The sequence below is a fragment of the Salminus brasiliensis genome, chromosome 6 (genome assembly GCF_030463535.1).
Source record: "Salminus brasiliensis chromosome 6, fSalBra1.hap2, whole genome shotgun sequence".
Taxonomy (NCBI): Eukaryota; Metazoa; Chordata; class Actinopteri; order Characiformes; family Bryconidae; genus Salminus; species Salminus brasiliensis.
Genome location: NC_132883.1, coordinates 16,650,013 through 16,666,341, shown reverse-complemented (window position 1 = coordinate 16,666,341; position 16,329 = coordinate 16,650,013). Strand labels below are relative to the sequence as shown.

At 43.2% G+C, this 16,329-nt stretch overlaps 1 protein-coding gene across 1 annotated transcript in view; it reads right to left on the bottom strand.

Moving 5' to 3' along the window:
• Positions 1–292: 292 nt before the first annotated feature.
• Positions 293–16,329, bottom strand: part of aopep (aminopeptidase O (putative)) — a 105,433-nt gene continuing 89,396 nt past the window's right edge. Inside the window, exon 13 of the mRNA XM_072681851.1 lies at positions 293–404. Coding sequence (XP_072537952.1) covers positions 373–404 — 32 coding nt within the window. The 3' untranslated portion in view covers positions 293–372. The remainder of the gene's footprint in view (positions 405–16,329) is intronic.

Sequence of the window (16,329 nt, the reverse complement as noted above, 5' to 3'; positions counted from 1 at the left end):
TCAGCGACCAGAGTCCAAGAGAGCACAACTGACTGTGCTCTCTCTGGGTGGGTAGATGGCGCATTCTCCCTTCATCACTCTTAAGGCGATGTTGGCCGACACAGGCATCTATTAGCTGGTGTGGCCGAGCTTTAGTGGCAGTTTAAGAAGAGGCAGTGGCTGGATTCACATGTATCGGAGAAACAGGTGTTAAGTGGAGCATTGGGGAAGAACAAGGGGAAGAATACGATAAAGAAAGTATATATAGTCAGTATATATGGTAGATCTGGCTGTGTGCAAGATTTTACCTCAGCATCCTGGTTCCTCAGGCTGTATGTTGTCTGCAGCAGGCGGAGGCAGGACACACTCAGCTCCGCCTCTTCTAACAGAAACTCAAGCAGCAGGACCAGCTGCTCCGGACTTAACTGAAATAAATAGGAAAAATGTGGAATACCGTTATTCCAAAACATCCAGCATTCATACATTCAGGACTTCTATGCTTTTTCTATGTTTTTTTTTATAAATGTAATGATCATTGGGTTTAGAGTGGACAGATGGACAGTCTAGTTTTCCTATTCATCCATTTATAACACTATAAACACTGTAAGGCATGACACCATGTATCCTTTTAAAAATGTAAAATAACAAACTTTAATAAATAGGGCATCGGTAGCTAAAGTATGGCTCAGAAATGGCTCAAAAGCTCAAATTATCCAGGGCATTTCCAGGGCATTTTCAGCAATTTTCTCATTTTCCAGGAGTTTTTATTACTGGGATAATAGGTTTTTCTAGATTTTCCAGGGCTTCCAGGACGTGTGGGAACCCTGGAATTGCTTTTGCGTACATACATTCTTTCAAATTGCTCTAACCGTAAACAATGCAAGGTAAGTACACAATAACTACACAGGTTTGCACCCTATGCAGCCTGAATGGAACTGATACAAAGATTCGCCATAATTTCATACAGTTCCTATTGGGCCTGCAATGCTGTAATCACAGACTTTAATGAAAACAACCCCAAAAATGACTCCACTTTCATAAGCCCTAAATGACATTAAAACCTAATACCATTGAGCCCTGTGGCATTATCAGAAAGTTACCCAGGAGATGTTCCTTTTCACTTTGAAGAGAATTAGAAAGCGGTGCGTTTGAGCACGAGGCGGGGAGTTTGGAGGACTACTCCGAAGTCGCAATGAAATGAAAGCAAGGAGGAGGGAGGGGGAGGAAAAAGGAAGGAAAAAATAAATAAATTAAAAAAACAGGTCGCGCTTATTAAAACTCCCTGCCTGAAAAGAAGCCCCCCTCTGATAATCGTCTAAATAAGAGGAAAATCATATTTCTCTCCCCTCTCGTAAAGCAGAGCCTGCGTAATCGCTCATGGAGAAGAGACAGTAAATGGAGGGCAGGAGCACAGCGGGATTTAAGTGCTGGGAAAACTTGCGTTTATGCCGCCATTGATCTCACAGTATGGAAATCAGGCCTAACCTGATTACTGGAGAAAGCATCTATATCTACCAGGGATCGAGTTTCCTTCTTTCCTTACCTCCTTCAGCACTAGCCATCAGCAACTTTGCTGCAGCCATTAGCCGACAGCATTTGCAGTGATTTCATGATGTTGATAATGGAGAAAGAATGACGTACCATGTACTTCCTATCATTTACATTCACAGTGCTCCATAATGTCCTTAAGAAACACACAGACACACACACACTTTGGCAGTATACATGTAGACTTCGTATGATGGCTGTGCTGTGACGGGGGTGGGCAGGTGGGAGATAAATTGGTAGATCAGCTCGACTTCTGTATTGCAGCATGATCACCAGACCAGATCTGCTTCATCTGAGGCACATGAAGACGGTCACTACAAACTCCCACGGTGTAAGTTCTTATAAGATGGCAATGTCAGCACAGCAAACTGTACCAGACCAAAGAGGAGCAAAGCAGACCCTGAACTCTAGAGAGAAAGACAGAGAGACATAGGCAGAGAAGGAGAGAGAGAAAGAGAGAGAGAGAGAGAAACATAGGCAGAGAGAGAGAAAAAAAGAGAGAAACATAGGCAGAGAGAGAGAGAGAGAGAGAGAGAGGCCGACTGACCAATCGATAAAGGTAAAAGAGACAGAAAAAGACAAAGTTGGTTTACTGAAAGAGAGAAAAGGAAAGAAAAATAAAGAAAGAGAGAGAGAGAGAGAGAGAGAGAGAGAGAGAGAGAGAGAGAGAAGGAAAGAGTGAGAAAGAGAGAGAGGAAATTGAGAGAAGCAAAGACAAGACAGAGAGAAGAAAGAAAGAGAAGAAAAAAAGAAAGGAAAAAGAGAGAAACAGGCAGAGAGAGAGAGAGAGACATAGGCAGAGAGAGAGAGAGAGAGAGAGAGAGAGAAACATAGGCAGAGAGAGAGAGAGAGAGAGAGAGAGAGAGAGAGAGAGAGAGAGAAACATAGGCAGAGAGAGAGAGAGAGGGAAACATAGGCAGAGAGAGACAGAGAGACATGGCAGAAAGAGTGATGTGGTGGGAGATGGGTGGTGGCAGGGCTGCTATTATTACCCCCATTATCACATCAGGATCTGAACAGCACTGATGCACAGCCTCCTCCCCGCAACACACTTCCCTCCTCTCTCCACACACACCCACACACACACCCACACACACAGCTACTCAGCCTGGGACCAGCCACTGATCTCATCCCCTCATCCCAATTCACAGCTGCTAATTCTCTCTTTCTTTCCCTTCGCTCCCTCGCTTGACACACACACACACACTGCCTATGAACAACACACACATTCACACTTCACCCAAACACTAATACACACATCTCACACAGTCACAAACGCCTCTTTTACAAATGACTCCCTGGGCTTCCTCATCTCACACCTTTACCTCCTCATCCCGTTTTTCCTCCTCATCCTCTCGTCTCCGGAGCCCCGTTTCACTCGGCTTTTATCCGTTAGAAAATCCCTTCCCTAAAATGGTTAGGAAATGTCGGGCTGCACCCCGCCTAAGCCAGGAAAGGCGCTATATTTGTTCATGTTACTGAAAGAGGGAACTATTTTACAGTTACACTCTCAAAGGCCATTCGAGGTCTCACAAAAGCAGCACGCAGACAAAAGCCTCCTACTGTGTCTTAGCGCAAGTCACATAAAACCCAAATTACAGTAACCTGACCGTGAGAAACTTCATAATGCGGCCTTCCTTTGAAAGATGGGCGGTTAGGGTCTGACTTTTTCTTCCCTGAAGACTCAATGAAGACATAATTTGGTGGAAAGAAAAAAAAAAAGAAAAGAAATAAAGTCTTCTGCCTCTCGGGCTGATAAAACTAGTGGCGTCTCCCTGGCCTTCGTGCCGTCGTTAAGCACCATTCATGGGCCCACCCATGCTCATCGGATCCACCACCTTTGAAAGACGAGAGGAATTTAAAGTTATAAAAGGGGGTGGAGTGCAGGGGGTGGAGTGCAGGGGGTGTTCGTGCTACACTCAATTTGCCTCAGGGAATGGCAATTGTTTCGGGACAACCAAGCCCTCTCCACTTTGAGGAACAAATGGGCTGGAATGTGCCCAAATTTGACAGCAAAAGCAGCAATCCAGGACAAACCACCCACACCCAATCCATCAGCCAGATGTATCCAGCTGCAAATAAACTTAAATTAATTTTCCTACAGCCAGAAATGCTTTGATGATAGTTCTCAACAAAAGAATGGCAAGGTTCAAGTTGACAGAACTGCTACAGGAACTCAGTTAACCAGTGGTGAGCAAAGCATCTCAGAAGGCACCACACGTCCAAACTTGAGGTGGATGAGCTACATCAGCAGAAGACCATGTCAGGTTTCACTTTTTTCAGCCAAGAACAGAAAGCTGAGGCTGCAATGGCTCAGCACAGGCTCAGCACAGGCTCGTCAACAGCATGAAACAGTGGACCCCACCTGCCTTGTGTCAACAGTAAAGGGTTGGTGGAGGTGGTGTAATGGTGTGGGAAAGGTTTCTTGGCACACTTTGGGCATTCCTTAATGGTACAATTTACCTGCCTTCTACTGGCAACTTCACAAAGCAAAAGACCTCTCAAACTGGTTTCATGAACTTGACAACACACAGACTGTCTAGCCCCTGTAGAGACATCCCAACAATATGAATATGACTCTCTGGAGCACATAAACATGAACCTACTGGTACCATTCCTAATGCCAGGCGTGGGCTAGAGGGGTATAAAGTCCCCCCCAGCATTGAGCTGTGAAACAGTGGATCTGTGTTCTCTGGAATTATGATGATGATGATGGTGCTCCATCCAAAACTTCTGGGATGAGTTGGAGAGCTGGGGATGAGGTGGGGTGATGATAATCCAACATCCTGACCTCACTAACGCTCTTGGCGCTTCCATGGAGTAACATAGAGACAGTTACTCAGACAAAAGCAGGATAAACTCTTTTTAATACTCTTGATTGTTGCTTGTTTATAGTGTGGGTCTATAGCTAGCAGCGGGAGCCACTTTGCTGGTACAGTCACACTCTGCTAATCCTACTGGAAGAGGCTGCTGATAGGTTTAAAAAAAGAAAGAGAGGGAAGCTACGTAAAAGAGAGGGCTCCTCAAAGGTAGAAGCAATGCTAACATTTTTCAAGACACAGAGGACAGTAATGTAGAAAAAGGCTTTGGTCTGAAGCATCTGCAGCACATAATTCCACATCTTCTACCACCATGTTCTTGAACTTCATTGCAGCCTTAATCACATCTGATTCTCCATCTGATTCTTATATTTAAATGCTTCTGAAGCTGTGATGAATCAGGTGTTTATATTAAGAGTGTATATTAATAAAAGGCCTAAAAAGGGTTCTTTGAGAAATGGCTAAAGAGCCATTTAAAAAAAAAAAAAAAAAAAAAAAAAGAGAAAAAAAGAAAAGAAAAAGCATGTGTGAGTGTGAGGAATCTTTTCAAGGTTTAGTATCAGCTTAGCATAAATCTCAGCAATTCCGCACGCAAGGTATGTTCTGACTTGACCATGCCCATACCTGCATCTAATATCATTGGCCACTGACAGTTTGGGGCTTGGGAGTGCATCTCTATTTGCATATTGGTTGTGCCTCCCCCTTTACGCACTGTCAGTGTGTAGTCGTTCCCAACATGCTACATACTCGCAGATATGCAGTTATATTTGATTTTTTAAAATATTTTATTTCATACACATGTGAGATTATATTTGATATTCAGCTAGTTGTACTCAGGTCTGCAGCGGAACGCCTCAGCTTTGAAACGTGAATGTCTTTCAGTGACGTAATGAAGCTTCGTTTCCAGCGATCACATGAACGCCAATATTTAGAGCAAGACTCCAAACCACTGTGGTACTCCTTTGAAACCCTGAGACGTGTTTCGACACAGCATTTGTGAAGATGGTAGCTGTTATTAATAAACTATTAAAAGTTTATGATTTTAACTGTATTAGTTTAGTTAAGTGTAGTAATGTTTAGTAAAGGAAATTGTATTGGTTTAGGGGAATATTACTATTTTGAGTGGGATTGGCCAAATTTTGTTGCGTTTTTGTCACAGGAGATTTGTGTAGGTTAAAAAAATATTTTTTTATGGTATGCCCATAACTAAATGAAGAGTTTTTTGGAGTGCATAGAAAAAACACTTCTCATAAATCTCTATTAAAAATGTTGTTCTTTATTAAAACAAATATGTTCTTCAACTGCATCGTTCAAAGCACCATTTGAAACACCTTTACTTGAGTGTGAAGGGAAAGCTATGCAAACTGATTATATCTTTGCTTACCAAGCAGAGGAATTCAAGTCTAGAACCACTGGAAGTTGGCTGGAATTACAGAAACTTCTTTTCAAGTTTAAAAAGTTCTTCACACTCACATCTCAGACGGCTGTGGAGCAATGGAATATTTTAGGAAATTTCAGAATGTCGGTTATTGGCAAACTTTATAACTTTAAACTCTGTGTATTGAGCATCCCTGACAAGACCCCAGATGAGACCCATGGTGAACTGCACTCAGTCCACACGTGTGCAGCAAAAAGAAATGACTTAATCGATCCAAAAAAATAAAAACAACAACAACAACAACAACAACCAAGCCCCAGAAACACCACACCCTTACCACACTGGCTTCCTTAAAATGCACAGCCATCGCAAAACCTCCAAAACCGCCCCGCTTACACACGTGTGGCCGCTCCAGGCCAAGCCAGTGTTTGCTTTTCCGCTGACTTTTCCAATCCTCCCCACATGAAAGAGCCCGTTCATGCCGTGTCCATTAAAGCCATGGAAAAGTTAGCAGCACACAAACAAACATCCTGAGGAGCTTAATGAAAAATTACGGCCCTATTTTTTTTTTTTGCTTTGTTTTGACTCGCTTCAATAGAGGCTTCCCATGCCAATCTCTCACCCTGACGGACTCCCACATACATGGCTCCTGATACAATGCATGTGATTATCAGCCTGGTTGCAGTGTAATTTCACAGGCACCTTTGAAGGGACCTCCTGAGCTGGGCCTAAACAGGGCCTCAGAATGGAGCGATAGATGGTGCTGGCAATTCGTCCTGTGTCTGATTACGCCTCTCTGAAAAGAGGCAGGGTGACTCATAGGTGCTGAGCTTATGTTTCTGCTTGTGGAAAGTGAAAGAGAATGACACACAGACAGACAGACACACATCACCACACACACTTACGCACAGGCTTAAATGCGCGGAGCCCCACCCTGCCACCGCCGCTGCTTAGCCACATGCCTCAAGCGCAGCATCACTGGGCTTCAATTAGAACTCACCCGAGGCCAAAGCCTTACAGCAACAAAGAGCACTTACTGGATCAGTCAAACAAATTCTTCTCTAATCCCTTCAGAGAAATGTGTCATATCGCTTCACTTCGACAGTCCTGCACTAATGAAGCCCAACATGCTACAGTGCCCTCGAAGAGCCGCTGACACTTCTGCTCTTCCCACGACTCCACCCTGTAATGAGTCATCTTCTGAATGTCTCTCTCACCTCACACACGGGAACACACACACACACACACACACAACCCTAAACACTGCGCTCTTTATGTGAACTAGGGCTCGACTTATATGCAAACTGCTCACCAAAGCTGATACTGGTTTTAGGGGTCTGAAAATATTCAGATACCCGCCGATATCAGCGGCTACTGGCTACACATTTTGATGTTGCAATACAGAGTGTGCTTTTTATGAACATATACTGGATATTAAGCCAATTCAAATGGAGCATAATTGGTCCTCTTTAATTGGATGAAGGGCAGCAGATTAAAACAAATACTGCAGTAAGAATTTGACTGTATTTAGACAGCAGTTGTTAAAATCTGCCACTACTGGTGCAGTGCATTTTGTCTCCTCTTCTAAATATTGTGATACATATAGCTAATCCTACAAAAATGGTTTAAAATGTTGTGATCTAGTATTTTCTTTACTAAATCACCCACACCTAGTAAAAAATGAAGCGGATTCAAGTAGATTTTAATCAAACAATGCTGATATGACTAATATTTATGCAAAACCTTTACGTCCACATTGTTTGCAAATGAGTTACCCATCCTCACATTCGTTTTGTAAGTTTTAAAAGTAGTCCCACACTGCTGGTTTTAGTTTTTTAGATTTTAGGGGGATGGAGGATGGTTAAATCTGCCGCTGTGTGCTTAAGAGTGGCGCCAGTGGCCGAGGTGCGGCCGAGGAGGAGCGGAGCTGTGCATATATGGGTGACATTCTTAGCTGGCTTTCTTTTTTTCTTTAGTACTGGTAATAAGCAAACGCCCATGGTATGATAACCATGCATTTTAATACCGTGGTATACAATGAAACCGGTTACCGCTGCAACCGTAACTGTGATACCGTAACATTGTGATCAATGAGACATCTACTGGAACTAATGAAAATGTACAAACTAAGGATTCCCTCCAAGAATCCAAAGCTTTTTAGCAAACCAAAAGTGGTTATTTTACAGCACTGTGGAAAGCTTTTTATTCAAGAGTGTAGAGCTTTAGAGCAATGGTATACTTTGGACATTTGTTAGGGTTGCCCCCACGGAAAATGTGTCTCTTTCAGATTTACTACAATTATCGACATTACACACATAAACTCGGAAGATACACAGAGGTTTACTGGTGGGATAAGAAATAAACTGACTACATTTGTGCTGAAGACACTGTGACCCCTGCATTCATTCACTACTACTGTAAAGAAAACCTCAGAGCATACACTTCGCTACAATGAACCATTTCACACCAAATCACTCTGAAGGACCTTTTTAAATACTGAACTATGCAGGAATTTGGAGAAGCATGTGGAATTCCTCTTTCCCCCCATTATCTCCTACTTTTCAGTGTTACAGCATGTTATCATGCTAAAGTTTAGATCTGAGTGTTTTATTTACATTTACATAATCCATTTATCAATCAATCAGCTTGAATCTGAACCTATTTGTTTGTCACATCTGATGAAGACTACTATTCACATTTCACCCGCACCCGTCTAAACACAGAGGAACCGCTTTCATCCTTTCATCCTCTAACAAAATGCAGGTCTCTCAGCCATGCAGAAGAGAGGAGAGTGCCTCCTTTCTCTGTTTTAAGGTTGGACGCGTGTGGGGGAGTTTGTGTCATCCTTTATCAAATGCAGGGTTTTTGAACGGCTGACTGAAAATGACAAACAAGGGGAATTCTTCTCATGTAGTACATGTCTGGAACAATAGTCCTCTGGCACGCGGGTGTAGGTTTACTCAAAATGAGTGACAGTCGCAAGCACAATAACACAGGAAATCAATGGCATGCTCAGCAAACACAGGAAAAACGACAAAGATGATGAAGCTCATATTTTCCACCTTTTCTCCCCCCACTCTCTACCTACGACGCAATGTATGTGTGTCTGTGAGTTTCTATAACTGGTAGCCTTGGAATTAATGATTGATCAAGTCACAAATGCTTCTGTGAGAAATGTGTGACTGCAAAACCTTAAAAATCAAAGCTGCTGAACTAGGGAGACACAAGACAGGCGGGGTGTGACGGGGTTGTAACTGGTCTGCACTGTTTACGTGCGGCCAAATTTAGACAAAGCCCTCTTTTTCTGGCAGCCTGTCCTTCGGCTTGACATGCGTGTTCCGGCCCGGCTCGCAGGCCCGTCATGGGATCCGCCACTGCGTCATGTCGTAGCTCACACCAGCGTAAAGCTGCCTGTCCAAGAGCAGTCGCACAACTCAACTCTCGCTCCCCACGGGGATGCCGGCATCCTGCCTTTGTTCGTGCATTTCCATGGCAACGTCACAAAACGCCAAATTGGGAACTTGAGATCGCGTGCGTTCGGTGTGTGCCGGAGGGTGCGATCTGTGCTGGAACTGCTGGAGTGCTTGGGAACACCACGAGGACATCGAAGACTGCCGAGGAGACGGCACGGAAAAGTCTGATGAATCCTCATCCCACTGTATCGCTTTCAACGGAAAACAAGACCAGAACTCAGGCCATTTCAACTTCTCTCATCAGTTGCAAAGAATTGGTGGAAGGTCTCAATAAGGGTGACCATGACTCACTTCCTAATAAGCTAGCTGAACTATTTGAAGCTGTTCCTAAACTAAGTGCACTGACAAACAGAAAAGGGGGCCAAGCACTGATTGTAAAAACGCAGATAAACGGACAAGGCCAAGTCAGGAGCCCGTCTGGAGTCCCAATGAGAAACTTTCACAGATGGCTTTTGAAGAGGTGCCTTTTATCTACATGAAGACTTTGTCTGAAACCCTGGAAACGAAGCCCTCTCCTTTTCAGAAGCCCATCCTTCATTTCTACCCATCTCCCTTTCTCTCCGCGGAGGGTCCTACGTGGTAGAATGCATGGCTGTCGTCTCCCCTTTCTCCTTGCTCAAGAGACAAAGTCAGGGTGACATTATTAAAAGGGGTGAGCGTGATTTTTGCAGCGATTCTCTTGCTCCACTGAGTTTTATTTGGTCTAACCACAGGCTCGTAAAAACACGAGCAGACCCCTTGCATAAAGCCCCGGCTGGGGTACTTGGGTTACACTCACTTCTCTCCCTCCAACCTCCCTCCCCTCCTCCTGCCTCCCTTCATTTTTGTCTTCGTTGGATCTTTTTTTTCCCACCAGTAAGCTCCCCTTGGGGCAGACCTCCAAAGGAGTCCAAAGCCATCTCCCAAAAGCGGCAATCCTCTGGAGAATTATGGTGTGGCAACCCAATATGGCTACGGCATACGCTTCATGACTTCAAACACCAATGAGCTCAACATACGGGTTCAGGTGCAGCCTAGCCTTTCCATTTCAGTCATTTCAGTCTCGCCGATACGCTAGCTCCTCTGTGCACTGCGAGGGCATGTGGGACGTTATTGAATTATAGATCACATGTGGGTGGGATTGCCCTTTACACCAGCAACACTGCCTGTATGTTCTAAGGAGTCCTAACGGGTTTGATTAAAATCCCCACCTAGATGTTGCGCGAGTCAGTCAACAGATTAGATTGTGATATTTGGCTGCTTTGTGCTGAAGGTAAAAGGTAAAAACCACGCCGGTAGAGCTGAGAGAAATCAATACACCTCCCTGGTTAAACAGTCAAAGCCGGTTCTTGTACAGTTAAGATAAGAGACATGCTGACTCTTGTGCACTGGTCACCCTCAAGGAGTTCAGCCTGTTCTAAAGGCAGGAGGGGGGTACTGATCCATTCCGGCCCATAATCAGGCCGGCCGCACCAGACAGCACGTCGATGAGACGTCACTTAGTGAAACAGAACGGTCTGATTTCAAAACATTAGTCTGCACTTGCTGAGCAGGGCCAAAAAAGACTCACCAGAGTCACCAAGGCTAATGGGGGTGAATCCATCAGGGGCTGAAAAAAACAAGAGAAGGAGAACGGCCACCTGCTCGCACTGCATTCTGAGTCTTTATTCAGAGCGGCTATATCTTCCAGGGGCTGCTGGAGGGTCAATGGCTTCTGCTGACCTCGCTATATGAGGTAATACACAGTACAAATAGTACAGGAGCGCATGATGTGAACATTATGTGCTTGAAAAATCTCTGATAAGTCTGAATCCAGAAAGCGGTGTGTTTTGAGGCTCAGAGCAGCACAACCCCACAATGATATGCAAAAGAGCTTTACCGGGGTGGCGTCTCATGCAGGATAATGGATTTTCAAACCATCATCCGCTGCCCTTTCCGTGCTTTAAGGTGTAAACTTGCATCGTCATTAAAGCATTATCACGTCCTCCGCCATCGGTGGCTGTGTACGCCAAGCACACCCGGATTTCCACAAGATAATTGGATGCCCTTTCTCCATAACCTTGCAATCAAGCAGAATGTCAGAGTCTATATCTAAACAGGCAACTTCTTTCAACTGTCTTCTGCATACAAGACTTGCAATTGTTTGTCTATACTTAAATATGAGACCAGCTTAAATAGATGAGGATCTAACATGTACAAAAAAATAAAAAAGAAACCAACAGCGCTTCAATCCAGCAATAACACATATATTGTTTGGGCAATCTTGGTATGATAGTGTTGAGGGTGTGAATGATCTGCTTCACGCTGCAAATTCTACCCATTTATTTGAAAGAAATGCGTGGCTTCATTACAGACAATAACAGAATGTATTTGATAGCCTGTGTTTGATACTGTATCCAGACTGAACTGAAAGAACAGCATTGGGTTACCTGTGTCCAGGAGCACTGCCAGACATTTTGGGCCCCATGAAAAGATACAACACCGGGTCCACAGGCGCTTAGAATGCTCCTATCACCCCCATTCAGTGCCCCTGCCTGTATCTTCAATACTGACTATATAAAAAGGACGGTACCGGTTTCTACCAAGGTACAAACAATGCACAGTACTGTGAATTAGTTTAAGGCACCTTTTAAGCACATTATTTAAAGCCATTTAAACCACAGAATTTGAAGAAAGCAGCTAGTCTAAAGAACAAATATGGGTTCTGGATTTTTCCTAGACGCCCCCAAACCAGAGCATGGACCTGATCCGTCATCAGCTCACCTGATTGAACATAATTACACAGTGCCAAACCAGGTGCTGGACAGCTATACATAATACTAGACTCTGGAGATGTTTTAATGAACACTTTTATAAGTTACTTGTATTTATTTTTGAGTAAATAAACACTGGCTGCCCAGATAAGAAGAATTTGCATTCAAATTTTCACAGTTGCCTAAACTGTAAAATGTACCACTGAAGATCCAACATGGTCATTAGGTTCACAGGAGACTCTCAGGAGGACAGTGCATCTTTGTTCAATAACCCGTTTAGAAAAAATAAATATATGAATTAATTAAAAGGATGAGTTGACACATAGTGTATGGGGCCATAACAACCCTTAAATGCAGTGAAATCAGGTTTGCTGATTTAAGGTCCTAAAAACACACCCAGTGAAAAGTGAGGTACCACCCCAGAGACAGTTTGGTAGCTTTGGAGGATCTTAAAAAAAACAGTAAGCAGATCATAAAAATGTTCTTAAATGCAATTCTTCAAAAACAATCTTCTCTTAAGAAAGTCTTGTCCTTGTTTCCTTATTTAGTTCCTTTGTAACAGTTTTTTATGCTGATCTTCACAGCTTATCATAAATAATGCGAAGTAGATTTTTATTGTTAATTTTCCAATATTCAGTTCAATTCATGCAGTGAATTCATACTCATAAGACAAGTATGAGGTTATCGTGTGGTTAAAATTCTATGAACCTTTTTGAGAATACCAATTGTTCTTCGAATTATTTCTGAAGCATCATTTTTCTTCATTTCTTAACACTTTTGAAGAATATCGATTCATCTGAAGTTTTTTTGTAAGTAAAAACATCTAGAAAGAACTTCTTTCCTAAAACACTTTCTGAATCCGGCCTCAGATTTTATAGTTATAGTTAATCTAAATGGCCGAGCACATATCCACCTTACTGACCGTTCTGTTCATGTTCCAGCATGTGATCCTAGATCTGCAGATTCTGCTCTTCTTCAAATACCTGCTGTAAATTACAGACATTGTGGAGATGCCTCTCTCTGTTACTGTACTTCTACTACTACTACTTCTACTACTTCTTAACTATATGCCACTATTGATTACCCAATTAGGTTTAGTACACTCATAAGAAACATACGAAAAGTCAGTTTTCAACGATTTTCTCATTTCTACCTTGTTTTGCCTGTATTTAAATTTTTATTGTTTTCATTTAGTTTTATTGTGCATAAAATTTTTATTGTGCTTTTCTTTAATTACCGAATTTTATAACTTGCTTGTAAATCACTGAGCTGCTACTTATAAATAGTGCTCGACAAACACAGACACTTATTATTACTATTATTATTATTATATGACTGTGTTGGTGTGGAATATCTTATGCTCCACATTGCACCATCTCAATCCTCAAAAACAACACGTTGCAAACCATAAACAGACCTCAAGTTCATAAATCCAGGATGTGTGATTTGGCCCCATCCTCGGCTTAAGTGTGATGTTCCAGAGGCTTTGAGGCTGCAAATCTTCTTCGAAAGCCTTTCTCCTGTCAGCAAAATGCAGGTTGAGCTGCAGCAATCAAGAGGCGTCCAAGTGTAATGTCCAGCAGCTGAGATAACAAACATGACTGATACACAAGCACTAGACAGCGCACACCTGTCAGCTCTATTAAACGTACCTCTGGCCGCCCTAAGCCGGTCCTCACCATGACCCTGAACTGTGATTATAAAAGCTGAACATGCGGGAGCTCTTTGCGTGTGCCACAACGGCTTTTAGGTTATCTGTGTTCTTCAGCTCTCTGCATTTACAGTTCTGACCAGACATTTACAAGCACTCATTTTTAACATTAATGGCATGGTCAGGAACGACCCAAGAATCGCTGAGACACAGGCCTACCATGAACTGGAAGCTTCGGGAACACCAGTATCACTGTCGACAGTTCAAGTTCAAGTTCAGCCTGCACAGGATACACAACAACACTGTATCATCTGCCAAGCATGGCGGTTGTAGCACAATGCTCTTTTGCTGCCTGTGGAACTGCTACTTTGCACAAAGAGGATGAAATAATGAAAAAAGAGAACCACCTCCTCTTTTTTTCCCAATACATCATGGATGAGAGCAACCACATGTCACTTCACTATTGTCCAAATGACCAAATCATATCGCTGCCGCCAAATTGAACATAATAGTGTCACCGTGCCTAAAAGCTGCTGCGTGACATTTTGCTCGTCCAACAATAAAACAAACCCTAGGTTATGATTTTCTTTACTTCCCCAAAGAGCGAAAGACAGCAAAAGAAGAGATCGGTGGCTTTAGGCCATCTGTAGAGAGGACTGAAAAAGCAGAATATGGAACACAGTGGAAAAACTAAGAAAAATCACAGTTTAATATTAAAAGGTTTAAGTTAACTAGTGCTAGCTAACAGCTGGTTTTCCCAATCTGTTGAAACATAGGTACCAAAACAGCTTCACCTGCCTGTTCAAATTCAAAGTGGTCTAAATACTGTATTAACTCCTTAAACCCTGAACATAACGAATGGTCACTGAATGATCATTAATAAAATGAATTAATAAAAGTAAGTGTAAAGCTTGTTCGTCCACTTTGATTGAGGTATACTGAAAGGATACTCATCAGCCCATATATATATATATATATATATATATATATATATATATGAGCTTAACAGTCAGGTCTGTGCCAAGAAACCCACAAATTTAACAGAACCCAACCATCTCTGCCAAGAGGATTGATCGGATATCCACCCAGAATTATGCCAGAAGCTTGTCGATGGTTCCCAGAAGTGTCTATTGAATGTGCAACTTGCTATTAAATTTCTAGGTATGCTGTATGTGTATTTCAGACCCTGTATTTAATGAAAACTACATGTGTTTTTCTATTACAGATGACCTGTATACACACTAATTCAGGCCTAGAAAAAAGAACCGTTCAAAAGAAACCTCTGAAAGCCCAATGTTGCCTTGACATTTATGTCCATGATGAGTGTATGTAAACGTCCGACCACAACTGTATCCTATCTGCCCATATGTAGGACTGAATCATGCGGGCTACACGCAGGAAATGGAGTGACAGTCATTAACGGTCTCGCACCACACGCATACACTGGACGGAGGAAGTTTAATTAATTTCTGTCAATCAACGGCCTCGCCACAGACCACAGCCTCAGAGTGTGGCCCTCAAAGGCAGCTTTTCTTCTCTGGCAGAGAGCGAAGAAGAGAGAGAGAGGGGGGGGGGGGAGGGGGGAGGAGAGAGAGAAACATCCTTCTTAACACACAGTTACGCAGCCACACAAAGGGCAGTTTTTCACAGGAGGAACAAAAGGGCCACTTGTGCTCGTAATAGTACTAAAGCAAGAAGTGAAGGCAAGGTGACAAAAACAAACAGCTCTGGGGCGAGAACAGCAAGGCTGCATCCAGTAGGGCTCCATAATGTCAGGTCGGAATACTGGCCTTTACGATATCGATGTCATACCCCCCCCCCCCTTTTTTTTTTAAACCAGGGATTTGATGATAACTAAACAGGAAGGGCTTAAGTGTAAACACAAGCCAATGTCGAAACTCCTGCACAAGGCCTAGAACACAACCTGGAGAAATACCAGGATGGCTCAAGTGTGAACAGAAGGTCAAACGCAGTGATATCTAGACTAGCTAGTCTAGACACGGATAGACACCTAGAGATCTGTGTTCTCTGAAATAACGGTGCTTCATCTAGTACTTGATAAGTTGGGGAGTCAAACATGAGGTGAGGTGAGGTGGTGATCATCCAATACCTTCGTCTCTAGTCACAGATTTGCTATCAAATCCTCACAGCAATGCTCCAAAATGAATCTAGTAGAAATCCTTCGCTAGACAGTACACACAGTACACACTCCAACAGAAGCAGGACATATCTTCCATCTTCTTTTCTAATTCCCCTTTTTGGAGATGTCCCAATACTTTTGTCCATATAGTGGAGATCACCAATGCAGCATATACTAGTAGGCACTACATATTAGCATTCGTATAGTCACAATGTTACATTTTGTCTATATCTTGTACCCCTGGCGTCCCACAGCAGGACCACCTTGTTCACCCACACCGAGGGCACAGGGGGACGTTCAAAGCCACAAACCTGTACCGCATCATCGCAGGTGCTCAGATCACACAGACATCCCCCAAACAATGATTGACTGGTAAACAAGGCAGTGAGGGAAGTGCGGCGAAGATCAAAGCCATAGATCTCCACTTCCTGCGAGGAACACCTGTTGAAAGCAGCTTTGATAATACCTGCCTAAAAGAGCATCAAAAGAGCCTGTGTGTGACATGTGTATCGTCTCAGAGACAATGGTGAAGTGGAGGCGAAACCCACGACACAGAGCAGCCCGCCAGACAGGCCAAGTCGAACTGGCACACACGCGACGCGCGTGTCA